General features: G+C 38.8%; 1 protein-coding gene across 9 annotated transcripts in view; it reads right to left on the minus strand.

The window, feature by feature from the left end:
- Window positions 1-21,954, minus strand: part of PTPRM (protein tyrosine phosphatase receptor type M) — a 495,513-nt gene that overhangs the window by 59,746 nt on the left and 413,813 nt on the right. For all 9 annotated transcript variants that reach the window (XM_075084712.1, XM_075084711.1, XM_075084710.1 and 6 more), the window contains one exon: window positions 1,959-2,046. In XM_075084712.1, the coding sequence (XP_074940813.1) occupies window positions 1,959-2,046 (88 nt within the window). The remainder of the gene's footprint in view (window positions 1-1,958; window positions 2,047-21,954) is intronic.

A 21,954-nucleotide genomic window follows, 5' to 3' on the forward strand; every position in this document is an offset into this window, starting at 1 on the left:
ATGATCTGAGTTATATTTGCCCTCTCAGAAAGCCTTCAGTATCACTTGTAATTGCCATTGATTGTGTATCTAATATCTTCTACTTGTTTTCCCTTGGCTACTCATCACTTCATTACCTCAGAGGTACAGCACTAGTAGTCTTGTTTTCTTCAACCAAAGGGCGTCAAAGTGTAAGGCGACGCCTAACATGACATTAAAGAGAGGACTGACAACTGTAAACCTGACTAAAGAGGAGATCTATTGTTATTGGGTTGGACTGGAAATAAAATTTCACAAAGGCAGGAAAACAAAAAAACTTTAGTATTCTTTTTGCCTTCAGTATTTTTATTTAAATGATAATAGTCATCTAATGTATTGCTACATCCTCACAAAATAACAAGTTTGTTACACATTAAAGATTGCTTGCAGGGAAACAAGCAAAACCATAGCTAGCTAACATCTTCTTTTGCATATGCTCCAGCCCATCATATTCACATTTCCCTAGAAGATTTCATTTCCTTTTTCAGTAAGTAACACAGTATACATCCAAAATACACAGCAATACTATCATGCCCATTCAAAATGATGCGGCAGATAGCATCTCTTGCTAAACTTGCCTATGCCTCCACAAGCATTTCCTGCGGGTTCTCCTTCTGCAGCAAGTTACAGAGCTGTCTTCTCTTTGTAGACTGTCTTAGCTCAGCTGGGTCACAGTGATATAAGGGCCTGTTCATATAACCTACTGTAGGTCACTAAGTTAGGATTCAGGCTCTCTAGACTCCATTATGCAAGCACTGCAGAGAGGATCTCCTGAGGTGGTGATTGAGCAGCATTTAAATAGGCTCTATTTCTGAATAATTCCTCTAGAAGAGCTGTCCTCTCTGTCAAGTCCACATGGTTCACTGATGAGGAAACCTAGGTGGATCTGTGCCTGGACAAGCACCTAGACTAGGTGCTGAAGTCAGGCAGTGCAAATACACACTACATACTCCTTCCGTAAGCCCTCCAAATGTTCAGGTGATCAGCACTGTTTATTCTTCTATGCTGACCCATGTACTTAGGGTTATACATTATTTCTAAACTCCAGAAGTATCATTAAATGATCCCACCTTAAAGACCATCATTCATTTTCATGCTTACAAAACTTCTGACATGCTGTGACTGCTGCTTATTCCTCTGCTTATACCTGCTTCATGGTTATCTGTCTGGCTGGTAGAAACACATGTGTGCTTCATATCTTAAACCTAGACTCTGAAGGAACAATCAGGGAAGGGATCATCTCCTAAATACACGCTAGGAACTTGCTCTTTAACTGCAACACCACCAGTGTGTAAATAATGATATAACTTACTGAACTTGATATATTTTCTGCCCCCATGTTCATGAGCACCATCTCTTGCCCCAACATTTTGCAATTTTATAATGCCACATTTAGGGGTCATTCACCAAAGCATGCTATCATCTCCTCAAGTTATCTGATTATTAGTATATCTAATCTTTATCAAGCTTGGCATTTTAAAGTAAAACATACGGATTCTCTTTTTTTCTTTAGAGTCTGTCTAGCATTGGGATGGTAAGTCAGGATAGCTGTCACTGTTTTTAAGGAATACTTAAGCAACAGTATTGTCCACTCCTACAATATCCATAACCCAATATCAAGGTACCAATGCAATCATGGGTACTCTTTCGCTAAGCTGCCAGGAGCAGTCTGGGAGCTGTTAGAGCCAAGTATTGGTTAAAGGTGTCATTCTCCATTAGGCAAATGTTGATCACTGGATGGAAGGTATATAGAAGGCTAGTTGAGAAAACGCATTAAATCTGACAGTTTTCTCAGAAAAAAAGTAACGTCTTCCCTCACTTTTATCTTCTTAATTAGAGAAGAGGAATATAAGCCTAATGTGAGCACAAGGATGGTGGTCATTCTTATCCAGTTCTGAAGGGAAGTTAACACAGTGCACAATTATGTTGTCAACACTTACATGCAATGATATTCCCATATCTGTTTTTCATTCTGTTCTCATCTTTCTTAGCTGAATCCCACGGTGCAGACTGTCCTTCAAAGAAACTCTAAAAAAGGAAAGAGAGTGACATTATGAAAAGCATGCAGCAACAGTTACCTTACAGATAAAGCAAGGAGAAAGGCAAACAGTACTTGCGGGTATTGTTGTTAAAGTATTATTTAACCAATTCTTTTACTGAGCAAAATATAGGTCTCCTGTTTAAATGTTATTTATGCGTAGCTCCAGATGTTATCTAAAATTTGACATGAGATTATCTGTGTAATAGCAAGCAGAATTATTTGCACGTGAAGTGCTATTAAACCTTTCCAAAGTTGCAAGCTTGCAATACTAAAAGTCCTTCTTTTGTGCATTCCAGATTCTTCGCATAGTTCTCATACGCACATGAGACTGAAGGAGCTTAATCATCAATGCTGGAGTTGCTCCAGTATTTGAGTGCAGAAATAGACACTGTACTAACGTTTTATTTTTGACAATCCACAAGTTTCAGTTACTTCTTGGCAGATGACCTCAAGGATCTAAACATATATAGGTATTTAAAAAAATCTGGATTCAACTAGCATCATGTGTCTTTCTTTTTAGACACAATTTATGATACCAAGTTGATTACTTCATCAGAGAAAAAAAAATGTGATTTTGAGACATAATCCAATATACATCCAACCTCTGTGCTGTAGTTAATAAATTTAATGCACATAAAAAAGCTGAAGGTGCTAAAAATATATTCTTACATTAATAAAACACCTAGCTGCCAAAAGGGCAGCATGTAAGTTTTTATGTCCTGTCATGTGCATTCTGTGGTCTAAGAGAGCATTTGCACAATTTCTGAATTTACTCACTGTATCTGTAAGTCATATAGATACGTTTTATAATTTTGTATTGAAATATTAATCTTGTGTTAAAAATATTTAGTTGCCAAACAAACCAGTGGAATTCTATCAGAACGATGGCCTGTCTTAACTCATATTTTGATCTTTTTGCTAGAATGATCAGTAGATTAAATCTTTTGATTCAAGAGGGACATGAAGGTACATGATTTACTTTCCTGGTAACAGAAGCCAAAAAAGGCTAAGTCCCAAACTAAACAGGGAAAACCTCCAGGAGTTTGTATCTCTCCAAGACCTCAACACATTCTGAGTGGTTTAAAACAGATAATGCCCATTGGATGGACTACCATTAGCATCCTTTGCCCCCATCTTGAAAAGTATTGTTCTTCAAATTGCAATGATTTCTATTAGTAAAGAACATAAAAGCCAAAATAAACCCTTGATCTCTTGCTGAAGTCAACGGAACACAGGAGCATTCAGTGTCTAAAATGAGTCTTCTTTTAATAAGTTTACTAGAGTTGGTTTCCAACTTATGAGATGGAAACTCCTGGGAATAAAAGGATTCTTTCTAAAAAGTTTGTAAATAATAACTTAAAAAACGGAAGCCTTGTCAAAGGGCTTCAATTTGTCTGTCCTTCATCTCTCCACACTTCCTTAGAAAATTTTTAAAGGTTTGCAAACTGAAATGATTAAAACCCACTAATACAAGTAAGTTTCTCCTTAATCGTGTCATACCATCACTGGGTACAGCTCTGAGAAATGCACATTGCTAACAGGATAGAGAAGTGGAACCCTGTAAATCCTAAAGTGATTTACAGCTTTGTGGCTGTTTGCCAAAAGGCACCTATCATTATCTGATTATATATCTGCCAATGGCATCTAAAGCAAGCAAGCCCTCCCACTCCAGAGCACTCTAAACTCAGGCTGGATGGGAAATACTTTTGTAATAAGCCAGACTGAACTGCATAAGGAATTAGTCTCCATGGGCAAAGACCTATGTCTCAATTTCTTGCAAAGTTCACGCTTACCCTCAGACAACACTGGATGATGAACAATTAAACACAGTTAAAGGCAAAATAGAGATGGAAATGTTCAGCAACAAAGCTCCAAAGGCAGAACAAACTAATCATTCCTCTGATCTAAAACTTTATCTGGTATCTTCCTCAGGATTTTGCATTTCAGGCAGCTAGATAGACTACAGAGGACTCTAGTTTTCTTACAATCTTTCTGCTAGAGACTAGTTCACTGTATTGATCCATAATACATTACCCAGCAAGGGGTTTGGGATTTAATTCACTAAGCATTACATGTGCTGTTACAGAGGAAGAGTCCTGCTGATACAGCTTCCAAGCCTACACCTTGAAATATGGAGGACCCAAATATACTCCTAGGGACTTCTTGTTTCTCCCTGTCCCATTAATGAACTTTTACAAAATTGCTTTAAACCAATCGATTAAAGTAAATCTCTGGAGACAACTGGGAAAGATTTGCACAGTATTGAATTCAGGGAAGATATACAATAGGCAATGTACTGGTTTGGGCAGCTCGTCTGCTTCTCATCTGCTAATGTACGGCTTCAATTTCTCCCACCTGTTTGGAACTTCTGAAAACAATCATAAGCTTAATGAGCCTTAAAGATAAGATATCTCCTAATAATATATCTGCAACCTAGATAATTCTATTCTTTAGCATACATATATATCAAGCCTCACACAATAACAAAAACCAGGAGACAGATTTACATTTCCAGCTACTGCATATTGACTTCACTTTATTAAAAATGTATTATAGAAAAAGAACTCCATATATATTTTTTTCTTTGGGTTTTTATCAATAAATTAGTGAATGAAACAAAACCTATCACATAGGGAAAATAGATGTAATTTATGTAGATCCATTTTTCTTTTTAATTCATTTTAGGATACACACAGGTATTTCGGTGAGAAGTATACAGAAAAGATAATTTGAAGGAAGAGGTATTACCGTGCAAAAGCATAAAAAGAAACAGTTATTGTAAAAGACAGCTGGAGTGTCATTTCCTAAATTCCCCTTGTGCTGCCATTACACAAACCGCAACAGAACGATAATCCACAATGAATTATAAGGAGAAATCCCATTTGTCCCACACGTAAAGAACAGAGCAGATACCTCATAATAGATGATCTGTCAAGATCTTTCCTTACTTGTTAGAAAGATATGTTTCATTACAGTATTTTTTTAATGTCTTTCCTGACATACCACTCTCCAGGGAGACTGCTGCACAGCAGCCCACACATTATCTTAGTGGCTATTCATTCTAATTCATCCTCGACAGTTTCTTAAAAATGTGGACTATTAGGAAGAAACATGCCCCCAAACAGCTTCATTCCACCAAATGTCTGGCAAGGGCAATGGAGAACCGAAAATGAGCGTAGGACATTTCTCAAATCATTTAAAGTAAGTATTTTCTTTAACTCAAATCACAGAAAACCTCGGCTACCCAGCCTCCATGATCTACTTGGAAAATGAAGTCAGCTGTTGCTACAGCAGCCATTTTACTATGCAATGTCAACTGTCATTCTGTTATGAGAAAATATTTCAATAATCAGGATAAAGCAGTTTCTGAAAAAAACTGAGTTATACAGAACCATTGTATATGCAACATGAGAACTGGTCAGTGATGCAGCAGCAGGATCATCTTAGGATGAATGTGAAGCTTTTGCTTGCTTTAGCTTAATGCTGCAGTGGTTTCCATTAAAAATTAAATATTTGCCAAGGGCTAATTCACTGTGACCCTCAGACTAGAAAATAACAGCAATATCTCAAATGAGAGGGGCAGATAATCATGGCAAATACAGATTTTTTTAAATTATTCCCTTTTGTCATTTAAAATTCATAAGACCAGAAAATATTGGAAGGGACCTATATAAAATTACAGTTTGAAGAGGCTGGAATCTGGAGAACAGAGCGAGATCTTCAGGATTCAATTTGTAGCTCTGTTGGTTGTCATTTGGGGCAATGGACTTTCCATCCTCGTTTTTCATGTTTCCAATTAAGGTTAGTAAAAATAATGCATGTTTGTAAGCACTTTAAGATCTACAAATGTAAAGTCTTGAGTGGAATTACTATTTTTATTATTAATCCAAAGCCAAGCAGCAACTTTTTCAAAATATACTTCATAGTTGCTAGGTGACAACAGCGTAGTCTCCTACGATGTCATTTACAAAATGCAAGCTCTTACAAGCAAAGAAATGAGAAGTTAAGGACATCATAAATCTTGCTCTGCCTCCTTAATAAGCAAGGATATTATTCACAGGTACAAAGAAATGCATATTTCACTGTGTAACAATCTTAACTTTGATCTGTGGATTTGTTTTTAAATGTATGACTCTGTATGATGCTTGATTTCCCTGACTGACCCTAAGTTTCTCCACTGATAACATCCATTTTTCCATTGCTATTTCTAGATAACCAGATTAAGATATACTTTAGCAAAATGAGAAAATTGACCTCTTCAGTTATAAATGCCTCTGGATTATGTTTTGAAGCTACATGCACAGACTTATCCATTCTGTCTACTTTAGGCCAGACCAGACAACTAACGATGGTGCTAATGGAGCTCCTTGTCTAAACTCATTTAGCTATAGAAGAAACTTACATTTCTATCATAGGTCTTTTGAGTTGCAGCTAGATTAGATGCCTAAAATGCCCTGAATTGGAGAATGAAGATACATCACTAGTTTTACCTAAATATACCACCCTTCGCTACTGCTGTGTCCACTTTATATGAGGAGATTACAGATGGGGAAAAAAAGCATCCATATTAAACTCTGAGTTAAGATTCTAGTGTCACATTAGGCTCTTCTTTGTATTTACAAACGCTAGTAAATACACCTTTTATTTTAAGCAAGTCCATAAATATTTGCAGGACAAGGACCTTCAGGCTGATTTAATGAACAGTGTAAGATTTACGAGTACAGTAAATCTGTCAGTTCATTGCTTTTGCAGTGTTCAGAATCTACAAAATATCTGGCATGTGAGGATGTTCTTGTTACTTAATGACATTAACTGTCTTTTTAAACAGAAAATTGAAATAATCACATTCAGTTTGTTGCTAACTAAGTATTTAGATTGCCAAGGAATTAAAAAGCAAAAGTCACTGATAGTTACGTTAAAGAAATCTGCAGAGAGGTCCAAGCTTTGAAACAACATTTTTAATCTTCTAGTCACTTTGAGGAAAGATTTTATCATTGAAAAAGCATCACCTGCAAGTAATAGATCACCCCAAGTGTTTGTGAGCAGCGGTAAATGATTTCACCAATGGCAACCCACTGTATGCAAGCAGCTCTTGATACTTCAATCATTGCTTTGGTCACTGAAAGCATTTGTGGATGACAGCGTGCCACTAGAGAATAGATTCACCATCAGCTTTTTCTTCTTTGTCAGCTTCAATCACTAAGAATTATGTCCAGTTTTCAAATAATAGAATTTAAAAAAGCATTTTACTATGCTTGCCCTTGAAAACTGGCTGTTGCAAGAGCCAATGTGAAAATCTATCTAATCAATGTAAACTGCCTTCAGCAGTTATAAAGCACTTACCAGTGAGTTACTGTAACCTAGGTCTGAACATAGAAAAAAAACCAAATTATGAAGACTGTTGCAAATAGAAAAAATAGAATATATTGATGTTATTGCCAAAACTCCCTCATTCTGTTTGGAATTTTCTGGAAAAATTAGGCTGATAGTTTACATAAGGTTTTCTGAGTGTGAGATAAAAGGTGCAGATCAGTCTTAAAGCAGATACACAGTTACAGTTGGACATACAGCAACCGTCTCATATTGTTCCTGATGCTCCTTTATGTTGGTTGTGCCTCCTTGAACTGATGTTAAAAAAAAAGAAACATCCATTCGTAAAGGCTTGCATAGCCAGAGGTAGGAAACAGTCTTTTCTTCTCAGGTGCATTTAGGTTAGACTACATCACACATGAGAAAGAGCAGGAAAGCAAAAGTCCTTCCAGTCCTCTGAGACACTGAACATCGTAGTCACTGCCTACATTAAATGCTGAAATGGAAGGGGAACCATTACGTCCTCCACCGAGTAACTGCAGCATGACTCACCATTCCGATTTCAAAAAAAAGGACTAAAACCATGTAGTAGGACAAAATCTGATACTAATTCCGTCATTGTATTGATGTGTTCATTTTTCAGCAGCAAGATGCTTTCAATTACTGTATTTTCTAATACATTTGTATTTTTAAAGTCACAGGCTTTGGTACTTTGCACAGCTGGCCAGTCTAGTCAAGCTATAGCTGCATAATGAAAACATATTAAAACGATTGAACTGCTTTGGTGTGGTACCTTTAACGCCACAGATACTTGTAGTAGTTAGCATGAGTTATCTGTAGTTAACAACAGCATTAGCAAATGTACATGAAATTGAGTTAACACCATAGGGCAAGAGTAGCTTAGTTACAAGAACAGAGAAGTAACTTAAGTGAAAGTGATTTGTCAGTCATTGTGAAAGTTGTGAAGGTGTTGCACACCTTCAGGAATAGCAGACCATGAATGCCAGCCATGGTGAAGGCTAGTTTTCAGGTGCCAAGTGAATCAGAAGAAGATAATAAAGAATTAGGTATTCTTTTCTACCCAGTCCTATATCTGACAGTGTCCTGTGTTGCTCGGGGAGAGGACCCAGAGGACAAGGGAGGAGGCCCCGTGAGAGACACTGTAGGAGAACACATGGCATGACTGGAACCACCACGCAGACCCACCCAACTTCTCTCCTGGACCATGTCCTCTCTCCTGCGGAATAGAGAAGACGTGCAATTTGTAAAATTGCATATATCTGTGATTGAAATATATTGGTAGCTGAATACATTTAGTCTTGAACGACCAATCGTCATTTGGTCTTAAACCATGACAATGCTGCAAAAGAGAGTGTCAAGGAGTAAAAAAGAATTAGTTTCCATATGTTTTTAAAATCAACATATTTATGAGGTCTGTTGATGCAATTTCTTATCTTGGTATCTAATACTGCCACACCTGAAGTTCACTTGTAAGAATCAACAGCAGAAATAGAAATCTTTATAGATTCTGCAGAGGTCTAAAACTTTGATAAAAGACCTAGTTTCTATAGGCTTTCAGAGCCATTTCCATTTTACCTACTTAAGTTTTAAAAACTCCATTACTTTCCTTCCTTTAAACTTCTTTAAGACTTCCGTATAAGGGAAGATCTTAGAAATATGGTGAAATGTGAATTAGTATGAGAACTGCAATAGAACATACAATTAAAATTCTAATTTAGAAACTTATTCTCTGGCATACTAGAGAGCAAGAACTTAACCTCATTAATCTTCCTGATTTATCTCCAGCAGAAAAATATAGTATACTGACGGGACTTTATGATTTTTTTTTAAAGAAAGGACACTCTGGGTACAATATGCACACTTGTACTGTAACTAATGTGCAGAATATATTATTTTAAAATTGTATATAAAAAAATTAAAGTTGGTCTCAAGCAGTGCTTATTTCCTCTCATGAAATTAGATTTCCTGCTTTTGGAGTATTTAACGAATAGTTTTCATGTACAGCATGTGGGATTTTCATATCTCCCTATTCCTCCCCCACTTTTTTTTTAGCACAATATGTAAATAAAAGTTTTGTTCACAACTGCCATGCCTTGTACATTTTCAAGAAAACAATGAATTTGAGCAACACTCATGACTGCAATGTCTGTAAACATGAAGTGAATGAACACAGGCTATGCTGAATGACAACTACTTCTGTGCTTTGATAGGAAACCTCTGCTGGGGAAATGCAGAAAGACACGGATCACCACATAGGCACTATCCATCCTTTTGTGAACAAAATTATCTGCTTCATTATTCAGCAACAATGCTATCTCCTCGCTTCTTCCCTACGTTGTTCCAAAGGATGTAATCACACATGTTAATTGCACACTACATGAGTAAAAATGGTGCAGAGCTATTTATTTCTTAATGAGAATTCCTACTTACCAAGACACACGTATTTACACAAAAGGGGCAGGACTGAAGGTTACATACAGTGCACTGAATGTGTGAATAAGGGTTTTAAGAGAAATTCTAACTTAAATTTTTTATACCTTCTTTGGAAGGGTAACATGTAAATAATTGTCCATGTCAAATGACTTGGACAGAAGGAAAATATTCAGCCTGATCACTCTGATGTGGTTTGAATGAGGCCAAAAAGGAGAAGTAGCTTAAGATACCGGGTGAAGGCAGAGACATCAACTCTGAGATAACGCAGGTATACAAGGTACCATTACAACCATCTAAGGGTGACTTAATTCAGAAAACTTAACAACACTATTATCATCATCATCATCATCATCATCATCATCATCAATGATGGTGATGATACTGTGACTCTTTTGCCCCCATCTTTGAAAATCTACCTGTATTAGAGGATAAGGTATCCCAAGCAGCTATTGGTTGCCAAATTATCAGTGTAATCACTCCTCTTTCCAATGTCGCAGTGGTAACTTCTGGTGCTCTTTTGTTGCAGTTTGTTTACAAGTAGCCAGAATGGCAGACCCCTAGAACTTCCAGACTGAGCAAGTTGCAATATTGCTGTTAATCGTGGCACAGGCTTTCATTTTTTGCATCACAGATCTGCACGATATGCTAAATTACAGAATCACAGAATCACAGAATGGTAGGGGATGGAAGGGACCTCTGGAGATCATCTCCTCAAAGGCCTCTCCTTGAGCAGGCACACCTACAGCAGGGGGCACAGGAATGTGTCCGGGCAGGTTTTGAATGTCTCCAGGGAAGGAGACTCCACAGCCTCCCTGGGCAGCCTGTTCCGCTGCTCTGGCACCCTCACAGGAAAGCGGTTTTTCCTCATATTCAGGTGGAACTTGCTGTGTTCTAACTTGTGCCCATTGCCCCTTGTCCTGTCGTTGGGCACTATTGAAAAGAGCCTAGTCCCATCATCCTGACACCCACCCTTCAGGTATTTATAGGTATTGATGAAATCCCCCCTCAGTCTTCTCTTCTCCAGGCTGAACAAACCCAAATCTCTCAGCTTTTCCTCATAAGGGAGACGCTCCAGTCCCCTGATCATCTCTGTAGCTCTCCGCTGGACTTGCTCAAGCAGTTCCACATCCTTCTCAAACTGGGGAGCCCAACACTGGACACAGTACTCCAAATGTGGCCTCACTAGGGCTGATTAGAGGGGGAGGGTAACCTCTCTCGACCTGCTGGCCACACTCCTTTTAATGCAGCCCAGAACATTGTTGGCCTTCCTGGCCACAAGGGCACACTGCTGGCTCAGGGTCAGCTTGTTGTCCACCAGCACTCCCAGGCCCTTCTCAACAGAGCCGCTTTCCAGCAGGTCAGCCCCCAACCTGTACTGGTGCATGGGGTTGTTCCTCCCCAGGTGCAGGACCTTGCACTTGCTCTTGTTGAATTTCATGAGGTTCTCCTCGGCCCAGGTCTCCAGCCTGTCTGGGTCTTGTTGGATGGCAGTACAGCCTTCTGGCGTATCACCCACTCCTCCCAGCTTGGTATCATCAGCAGACTTGCTGAGGGTACACTCTATCCCTTCATCCAGGTCACTGATGAATATGTTGAACAGGACTGGACCCAGCACAGGCCCCTGGGGAACACCAATAGTGACAGGCCTCCATCCAGACTCTACCCTGTTGATCACGAACCTCTGAGTTCTGTTGTTGAGCCAGTTCTCTGTTCACCTCACTGTCCACTCATCCAACGCACACTTCCTCAGCTTGCCTATGAGGATGCTACGGGAGACAGTGTTGAATGCCTTACTGAAGTCAAGATAGACAACATCCACTGCTCCTTGAGACTTCCTGTTGAATAAGCTTTGCAGAAGAAACGAAATGACATCCTGTTTTACCTAGCAGTAGTTTCCTCCAACTACTTTTTGCTCCTTGGCTGCAACTCTGCTTCTCATTTCCTTTCCCTCTGTTTGGAGTTACTTGCATTTACATAAGAATGTCTGTATGCCAGTGCATTGCTACTTTGTTAGAATTTGGAAAACTGTGGGTTTGTCTCCTCTTTGTTTTTTTGCTTCCAGTTTTTAATCAAGAAACTCTTTTTCAAGTGCCTTTCTGCCAAGCAAGACATTCCTTCCACAATACTACTTAGAACTCAAGCACATCACTCCTAGATTTTCTCTGTTGAACTCAGAACGCTAGCGGGCAGGTGGATTCTACAAAGTTTTTTAAAGTACCTTAGAGCTTTGAGAATATTATTTGTGATCTTTTTCTGCAATTTTAATTCAAAAAACTACTAGAAGATTTAAATATTTCTTCTGAGTCTAGCCCGTTTTTCCTCCTAAAGATTAGCATTATGACATTTGATTTACTTTACAAATAATAAAAGCTTGCCCCAGGGAATGGTTTCAAAGAGCTAATGAAATGTTATCAAAGCAGAGCATAAAGATACAACGTGCTACGAAAAAAGTAGGCAAGGACTACAGATTTTTTTCTTCCTATAGTAAAAAGAAGAGTTTGCAATTGGTTTAAAATACAACAAGAAAGAAAAAAAAAGAAATAAGAATAAAGAAATTAAAATGAAAATGAAAAATACAGAGAAAGAGAAAGAGAAGGGAGAGGAAAAAAGACACAATTTTTTTTAGTCATCAGAAGAAAAACAGTAGTTTGCATTTAATTGAAGTAGTAAGCTTTGTGTAGTCATTTTAAGTTTTTGTTTGCTCATGTTTTATGTAGTGATTGACGAGAGCTACTCCACCCATTGCCTGCATACGCTATCATGCACAAAACAAGGCATAAGGATTCCAAGAAACTCTTTCTAAAGTAAGTGGGAAATACTTTCCACCACAAAATACTTACTTTCCATGACTGGAGTGACACTGTAGGCTGGGACACTACTCTTTGAGCAACTATATTATTTGAAGAGATACTCTTTATTTAATACCTGTGCATTTCTGTCATCTGCTTGCTGAAGATTATTTGTAATGAAAGGTGATCAACATTGAACTGGTGGGAATATACGCTGATAAGAAAGGTGACTTCTGACACACTTCTAGCTAATCCAGTAATATTTTTGCCTGATTTTATCTGAATAAATCCTTGTAATATACACAGTGCGCTGAGCTCACAAGAACTGCCTGACTTTAAATTATCAGCTGACCGAAGCATAGAAAACCTGATAACATCTTCAAATCCTCTGTAAAGACAAGCTCTTTCTGATTTAGAACCACACAATTTGGAAAAACCTTTCACGTAATAAAATTCCCTGAAGCAACAGAAAACAGCATGTGGAGAAATGAAACAAAAGCAAACAAATGTTGAATTTGAGAAGTGAACAAAACCCCTCCTATCTTCACCCAAGTTGTAAAGCACACACAGCTGATCTAACCTTTCAGAAGTGATAAAGCAACCCTCAGATTTTGCTCACTAAGTGAGCCTCAAGGGTTTTCATGAGTGTATCTAGGCCACTCTAGTTAATATAGTTTGGATAGAAGATAAGAAAGAAACAAAGCTCACATAATAAGATTTTAATTCTGCTACAGGGCGACACTGACATCATATTAAACTACAAGATAAAAGCCAGAGTAATCTGGCGTGCACAGATGGAACACAAATATTTTGCACACTGTTGTTTTTCCCAGTGGATAAGATAGTACTTTTCAAGGGAAGTAAGAGTGGTAGGGTAGGCTAAAATAGATAAGGGTCTACTTGCAGTGCCCTTTCAAAAAAAGGATAGCACTTCATTGTGCTGGTTCATTACATTTTTTGATCTTCACAGGAAACTTTGGTGCCTCGATGTCTGCTTTGCGTTTTTGCAAATACACTATTTGCTAGCATATATAAAGACAATTATTCATTCCTCTAGGCTTGACTTTTAGCCCAGCATTTTCCTTGTTCTAAAGAAAAAGATCTCCTTCCATCCAAAGCTACATATCTACTTCCCACTTTTATTGGCTGGCATCCAGTCCCTGCACCTATTGTTTGCTGCACTGTTCTGCTCAGGGGAGAGCAGTAATGGGTCACAGTAGAGCTGCTTAGTGCTTCCACAGTGATGGGAGCTCCCGCTACTTCACTATTCAAAACTCCTGGCTTCAGCTTTTAAAAGTTATGTTTCCTCTTCTCAGAGGTCCCTCTGTAGGCTCTCATTCTGTAATTGCTTCCTGCCAATCATCTCCCCTTTGGACAACTACTCACTGGAAAGGAGTGGGTGGGTAAAAACTTCGGAAAAAAATGGTGTTGGTCCTAGGCGATTCCACACCTCTCTGGGAAACTACTGAAAGAATAATACAGAGTATTTAAGAGCATATAAAGATAATCGGCATAAAAATAGTAGCGGTAGTAATTGGATTGACAATGGTGACAAGTGTTGCTGTCAATTGCTAGCCTAATCATTTTTAGCATGCTCACTGTGTGCTGACAGACAGCAGTGCTTCAATACAGCCCCAAGACTACTTGTTAGAATGAAGAGTGTCTGGTTAGGTGCACTAATGAATAGCAGCAGCTCACCAACCTGAATTGTCCTAGTTTGATGTTTGAAATGTATATACAGCACTTTCTAATTCCAAGAAAGGTACCCCTGCTGCTATTTATCAACCAGGCTTAAAACCAGACAGTTTATGGAAATATGTAATACATGGGATCACAGGCTACTCAAATGACCCAGACTCAGCTAATGGATTAAGAGAAGTGGAAGTACTCGGGGTTAACAATGAGGGAGGGGCAAAAGGGGTTACTGTCCCCTTGAGGACACTGTCACTTCAGGACCAATTCTTCATCATTAATCTAACATGAGATACGTGGTACTAGTATTTTGTCAATGGAAAAGTACAAACATACCATACACAAGTGACAGTTTCATTACAGCATGTATCCACAGGAGCTTATCAATGGATATTTCGACTGTCCAACTCTACTTCCATGTAGTAAGCTAGTATATTGCTGATGCTTGAGAAAGAAACTTTCAAAGAGTTTTGAGAAGTCTTCTAAACCTGTATTGGCCTTGTGCAATATAATGGAGATCTCTGAATGGCCCAGTGCAAATGTCTCCTCTTCCTCCTTATTTATCACTCACACAGCATACATTCAGAGATTATCCTCTGCAAGTGAAATAAATATTGGACTAAGTAACAGGAAAAAATCAGCCTCCAGCAATAATGATGGAGATGGCAATTTGAGTGCCACCAGTTACTTACTGGGCAGATATGCAACATGGATGTCTCTTCTACTCTAGTCTAGTAGTGTTTTACACTTGTTACGTGCAAGTAAGAGCACAGTTTAGCAAAATAATGAATCAAATGTAATAGTCACAGAAAACAGACTCCAGTAAAAAGAGGGAAAAAAAGTGCCATTGTTTGACAGGACAGTCTTTTTTCTGAAGGATAAGATGGTGAGGACACGAAGGCAAGTTGCTTATGGAGTAAGGGAGCTAACTGAAAAGTTATAAAGTCCCTGTAACACAAATGGATTATGAAACAAGCAACTTCAGAAACAAATAAAGGGTTAGTCACAGAGAAAAACTAGTGCAAAATATTGTTTACATTCACAGCTTTAAGAATAGAAAAGGAGTAATCATAGTTCTGTGCTTAGACCACACCCATGACATTATTTTGTGGATTTTTTCTTGATGTGCAGGACCCTTGTGAACACGTCACCTAGCTACTCTTTTGTTCAGATTCTGATCTTGCTGAGTATCAAAACAATTCTTCAGTAATGAAGACTGAGGTTTAACGACTTGATGTATAATTTTGTTTTTTGCAATCTGCTTCTTAATTTTCTCTTTTGCATAAACTGAGCAAAATACAGCAATTTATCAGCTCTCCATGGACATTTCAAGATTTATATACATTGCAGCTCTACATTTTTATTCCACATTTCCTTTCATTAGAACACTGCACTCAAGCTAGATTAATTGAGGCAAGCCAACATTATAAAAGCTCTGTTGAATAGCAGCAGATGCCTTTATTCTCTGCATCCCTCCATAAAACAAAACTTTTTAAAATTTGAGTCTCTATATAAATATTTCCCTTACAAGACAATACAAAGATTCCAGGCATCTGTCTCTCATTAAGCCAATTACTAGTTGTTTAAAATAATCCAATATAGTCCATATTTATCAGATTTCTTATTAAAAGTATTATTAGACTCTATGTGTCAAATTCTGCCAAGGGAACCAGAAAAAATGATGAAGAGTGAGCTAGATGGACAAGACTGACTTGGCACTGAAGTGTTCCAGTCCTGACATTGGGTGGAAGTTCCAGCTTTGAGACAAACACCCATTTAAACAACAGGGGAAGACTTACTGCTATGAGGTTCAGAGACGTCAGCTCAGTAGGGACTAGACTTCCAGCTGGAGTACTAGGGAGGACAAACACTAGACCGTGTACAGCTGGAGTGTTAGGGAGGTCAATATTGGGTTGTATCCTTTTTAACATCTTCATTAATGACCTGGACGATGGGGCAGAGTACACCCTCACCAATCACAGAATCATTTAGGTTGGAAAAGACCTTTAGGATCATCGAGTCCAACCATTAGGCTAACACTGCCAAGTCCACCACTAAACCATGTCCCTCACGGCCACAGCCAAATGTCTTTCAAATACATCAAGGGATGGAGACTCAACCACTTCCCTGGGACGCCTGTTCCAATGCTTGACAACCCTTTTGATGAAGACATTTTTGCTGGACATAGGACACAGTATTCTTTAAAATTAGGTTTCAACCCAAATTTCATCAAAACTAGAGATGTCCTGGAATTACCTAACATAAGTTAGATTAAAAGATTGTCTTCCAAAACAAAATAGGCTCCTGGGACACTGGGATGGTAAAAATAGTAAAGTTAGTAGCAGATAGGAAGATACTAAGAGACCGTAAAACTGATAAAGGCTCAGTGAACCTTAAACTCTGGTTTTCTCCCACTGCTAACAACATTTAAGATTCCAGGAGAAACCTTTTAGTAGCCATGAGCTGCCTGGATTTAGTGCAAATCTGTCAATGTAACATGGTGGTCCCATGTCCCAGTCTGGCTCCCTACCTAGCCCTAAGCCAATCTCTGTAAGCTAAATCTTAGTTCTGTAAGAATATATTTAAAAGTTTACCTGAGACAATACCCCCAAAAAGTATAGTTTGCTTTTTTCATATTATGTAGCTGAATTTGGAAGTTATTCTTGGTAACTTCACTGTAGTCATAATAGCTGGCATCTGAACTTGCCGTATCAGTTAAAATACAAACACTTTATATGATACTGATCAAACTTGAATTTTTTCATAAACCAAGATAACTTTTTTGTTTTTCATTAGAAGATGTGAAAACAGTTCCAGGTGTGGCAGAACTGCATGGTGAATGGATTACTTCACTGCTTTATGCACATGTATTTTCAGCTTTTTAATATGTGCTGTGTATTAGTGGAATTAAAAATAGTACTTTCTATACTGTATTTTTTTTTCCTTTTTTTCATGGAAATAGAGAGATAAACAACCTTTTTAACTTTTTTATATTATCACACTACTAAGCTTGAGCACTCCAACACACTGATCCTCCACACTAAAACAGTCATATGGGTAGCACCATTCAAATCTTTCATGACACTGAAAAAATCATGTTACTATTAAACTTCCAGATTAGTCAGTCAGGTTTCCAGGGACTCTGGCACTTTCTATTTTGCAAAACTGGGGAAATAGGACACATGAACAAGGTGACCTTTTCCTCCCTCGATCTCAGAGACACAGCATCACTACCCTAGTATAACTCCTTCCCACAGCTGTTTCCATGCCCTGGCCTCCCCAGTCAGCACATCTTCACTGTTTTTCTGGGGGAAAAAGAAGAGTGCTCCCAGCTGAAAGGAGTAAAGCAGGAATGTATTCCACCACCTGCTCCTCACTCTTCCTGCTGTTAAGGAGGAGGACTCCCACCCACTGTCCTGCCTGCTACGCTCAGGAGAAGGAGGTGGCAATGGCAGAACCTGGGTGAGAGATGCAGGGTAGGTCTGGGCTGGACCAAGCAGGGAAGCACAAAAATTGTAGCATATCTTACATATTGTTCAGCATCACCTCCGCTGAAGGCAAAGTCACTGTTCCACACTATCTCTGTGCTTTCAAATATTTCTGGAATAGCTATGGGACTATGAACGTTTTCACCTTACCCTCCTGTGGAAGTCAGCAGGTGAGTAGTGGGGTCCCCACATCTAGGAGGGGATGCAGTGAAAGTTAAAGCTTTATCTGTGGGGGAGTGTCCTGGTATCAGAGGGAGCACTTCTGGGGAATGAGTGGAAATATTGAGTAAGCGCAAGCAGACCTCTGGGTCAGTGCATAGCTAGACAAAAGTTTAGTATTTTCACTTGTTTCTCGGCCCTTGGAACAGGGCTATTTTAAAAAGATCCAACCTGATCCCTTATAAGATATTTAAGGCAATGCCACTGTAGCATACTTGAGCTAAAAGAAAACATACTCCTAGTTATGTCAACAGGAAAGGCATTTGCTTCCCAACTACGCTGCCCTTCTACCTCAGCAATGTTTAAAAATTGATTGATGGCAAAATCATAGTGTTTTGAAAAAATGCCACCAGAAAATAACAAACACATAGTCTCAGTAACAAGAATTAAAAAGCAATCCACAAAACAGTTAAACTTTATAGAAGCCCTAAATGCTGCAGACAGCATGGCCTTTTTTAGCTTTCTTTGTGTGCCAGAGATACATGTGCTTAGTAAATTTCAGTAAAATAAACACAAATGCTGTGCAAAGAACTGAGAAATAGAGGGAAAATATGTCAATCTCTAACCAGATCTACAATTAAACATATAAAAAGTATGAGTGATTTATGTGATCTTCCTTGGATTCAAATGTTTTTGTATGTTCCAGCTACTGTCAGTTCTATAGACTTGATTCACAATGTAACCATCAAAACATAAAATTCAAGCTAGTAATGCTGTAAAAGAAGAGACAACTTAAAAGTCAGTAGTAAAATTGAAATGTGTATAAAACTACTAGGAAAGCAGCAAGAATGCAAATTTGTTTAGATTTGAAATGTTTTCCCCAGTGCGAAACCAAAGCAAATGCTTTGGTGTGGTTTGGAAGCTCAACCTGTTTAATTTCAAAATTCATACAACTGTCCCCCTTTTGCTCTCCAAAAGGCAAGAAGTGGTTTGCTGCCCACACTAGGAGTTTGAAAGGGCCTCATTAATGTAAACAAGGTCCTTTGCAGAATAAAGCACCGCTCAGGATAAAGGCTCAACGATTAGGCTTTAGCAAAACAGCTAAACGCATTTTAAATAAAAACATTTTACAACTGAATTTCTTATTTTCTCTTTCCCTTTACAGGATCATCTTCCTGCATTTCACAGCCCAGCAGAAAGACAGTACCAGGAGAACAGCTACTAAAGCAGAAGAACTAGAAAACACCAAGGATGCCAGCTAACTTAGAGTTCATTGTGTTCTTTATAAACTGAAGTGATGTTAGTTCTGTAAAATTGACTACCAGTATGTAAAAAAAAAACAAAACCCCAAACCATTTCACATCACATTGTTTGCTTTGTATATACAAAAGTATTGATTTATTTTCTTCTTCTTTATGTGTGTTAACAGCCATACTGGGTCAAACCAGAGGTCCATACAACCCATTATTCTTTCTACAACAGTACTAGTAGCAGATGTTTACAAAAAAGTATGAAGAATAGAGCAAATAAAGTGAATCTTTCCCCAGCATACCCTCTTAGCTTCTAGCAATCAATGGCTTTCCTAAGCAATCTCTTCCTCAGCCAGAGACTGCACACAGCCATTGTGTTTAATAATGAATTTGTCTAGCCCATTTTTGAACCCATTTATAATTTTGGCTTCACAGAATCTTGAGGCAATGAGCTCCACGATGTAATTATGTGCTGTGTGAAAAATATTTCCTTTTGTTCACTTTAAACCTGCTGCTTAATAGCTTTGTTGGGTGCTCCCGATTCCCTATATTATAAGGAATAATGAATAATTGTTGTTAGCATTGCAGAAGTAACAATGATCTCTGGCACAGCTCAGAATATCCTAAGGGGGTATTACAGCAGCCAGGAATGAGTGATATTTCACTACCCTGGAAACAAGGTAGAGACATGGTCCGGGAGCTGATAAAGTGGCTCTGTGCCACTTTAAGGATTTCCTTACTCATAGATTCTTTACATAGTTTATTATGCCAACCTTACAGGACCTGTGTACAGCAGTGTGACACAGAGCATAAAAGCTGGAGTTGAAGTATGAATGGGTGAATAAGCAAACCCACAAACTGAAAATGCAGTTTTACTGTAGCTATTTGTCCAACTTGACCAGAGACACCAATGACAAATAGAAACAGGCACAGATAAAAATCAAGGCTAAGTGAACAAAAGCTCAGCTGATATCACAGCCTAATGCAGGGGACAATGTTCTGAAATACTCTTCAAGCAAACAATACACTAAAGCGTATGTCAATGAATAATGGTTGACAGCACTTGGAAGAGCAATAGTGGTATCACAAAAGACCTAAGAACTGTTGTATGCAGTCTTTCTCAAGATTAAAAAGCATACGTCTCAACTTGACAGTCATGCTTAGATCCAGAGGATCTTGGAAGGACATGAAAATCTAAAAAGAGCTTTGCAGTACAAGCTTTCCCCCATCTATTTAAGTCACCTAATTTCTTTCCTAACTATTCATGTGGGGTTGGAGGTGGCTGCTCTTACTGTTCTATCCTGAGCAGAGGATGCAGGATCTGACCTACCTTTTTAATGTTTGTTACGTCATACTGGGATTTTGTTGCTTTGTCATCATTCTTGGTAAGTAAAAGCACAGAGATTGCTCATGTGTAGATATTTGCTGTAAACAATCTGAATGGCAATATTTTCTCATGTCAAAACTTTAAGCTCTGTGATACAGCCAAGTATTTAAGCATCAAAGGCAAAGTATTCCTGTTGCCTTCTCCCAGACTAATCACACGCTAAAACTTTATGCCTACTTCAGGAACCAATACTGCACTGCATGGAGGCTTCCACCATCCCCGAGCAAGCACTAGGAGGCATTCTGTTTAGAAAGGAATCCTGTTGCTGTTTGGATAGGACAGAGATAAAAATCTGCAATTTCACTAAAAAGAGCTTATACCTCCTTTACTGCAGGCTACCTTTGTTAGCAGAAGGCAGCCACAGCTATGTATGCTTGAGAACAGCCCCAGCCTGTGCATCAAGGAAGGTCCTCGCTTCTTCTGTCTCCTCCCTCTGGTGTGTGGTGTAAGAGTAAAGATAGCTTGTCTCTTAGAGACTCAGACTTCTCTCTTGTAGATATAAGACCTTCTTTTCTGTTATGTATTAAGACAGTTATTACTGCACAGGCAAGCACCTTAAAGCTAGATGGGTAATAACTGAGCTTGGCTGGTAAATGCATTTTAAACTTACATAAACACATGCTACCAATTTTTACCACAGACCAAAGCAGAGCATTGTCAGCCATGAATCTTTTTAAGATCTTAAGGGGAAGAAACCGCATCGTTTTGGTGGACAGGTATTCAAGCTTCATCACCATTACATGAACACGTTTAAACTGTTATGTGTCTGATGCCCCTGGTGTTGCTTCCATTTAAGCGAATGCTAGAATGTAAACCAGGAAAGAACGTATACTAAAATCAACTTTAAAAAGTCCCTTACATCCCTTTAAAACCAACTGGACTTAAACACATGGTTACGGTCTTCCTGCCTGAACTCCAAATCATGCTGTAAACCTAAACCTTTCAGGTCCTGTGCGTGGGTTTGTGGCAACTGACTCTGTTCTGCTGTTTCTGTCTTGGGAAGAAGTGTCAGTATTACAAAGTTTCATCAGTCCTGAGCTGAGCTGCAAACTCAGTAACTCCAATAATTTTGCATGGTTGACGCTGCCATCATGTAATTTCTGAAATACTGACTCTCCCTGACAGTAAAGTCCCCGAAGCCAGCCTGCTTTTCGTTCTGCCCGCCTCCTGGGCTGCTTTGTTTCCACTGGTCTTCCCATCAGCTTTGGCCTGCGGGCCGATGTTATCCCATAGTTGCCCTGCTCATCTTTGTCTCTGCCAGACCAAGATGCCTGCATCTTCTCATGGCTGTTTGGCAGGCTATGTCCTCTTCACCTCTCAGAAGACTTGCTGAGGACCCAGGGCTACTTAACTGCTAATTAATAAG

Source organism: Phalacrocorax aristotelis, chromosome 2 (genome assembly GCF_949628215.1).
Source record: "Phalacrocorax aristotelis chromosome 2, bGulAri2.1, whole genome shotgun sequence".
NCBI lineage: Eukaryota > Metazoa > Chordata > Aves > Suliformes > Phalacrocoracidae > Phalacrocorax > Phalacrocorax aristotelis.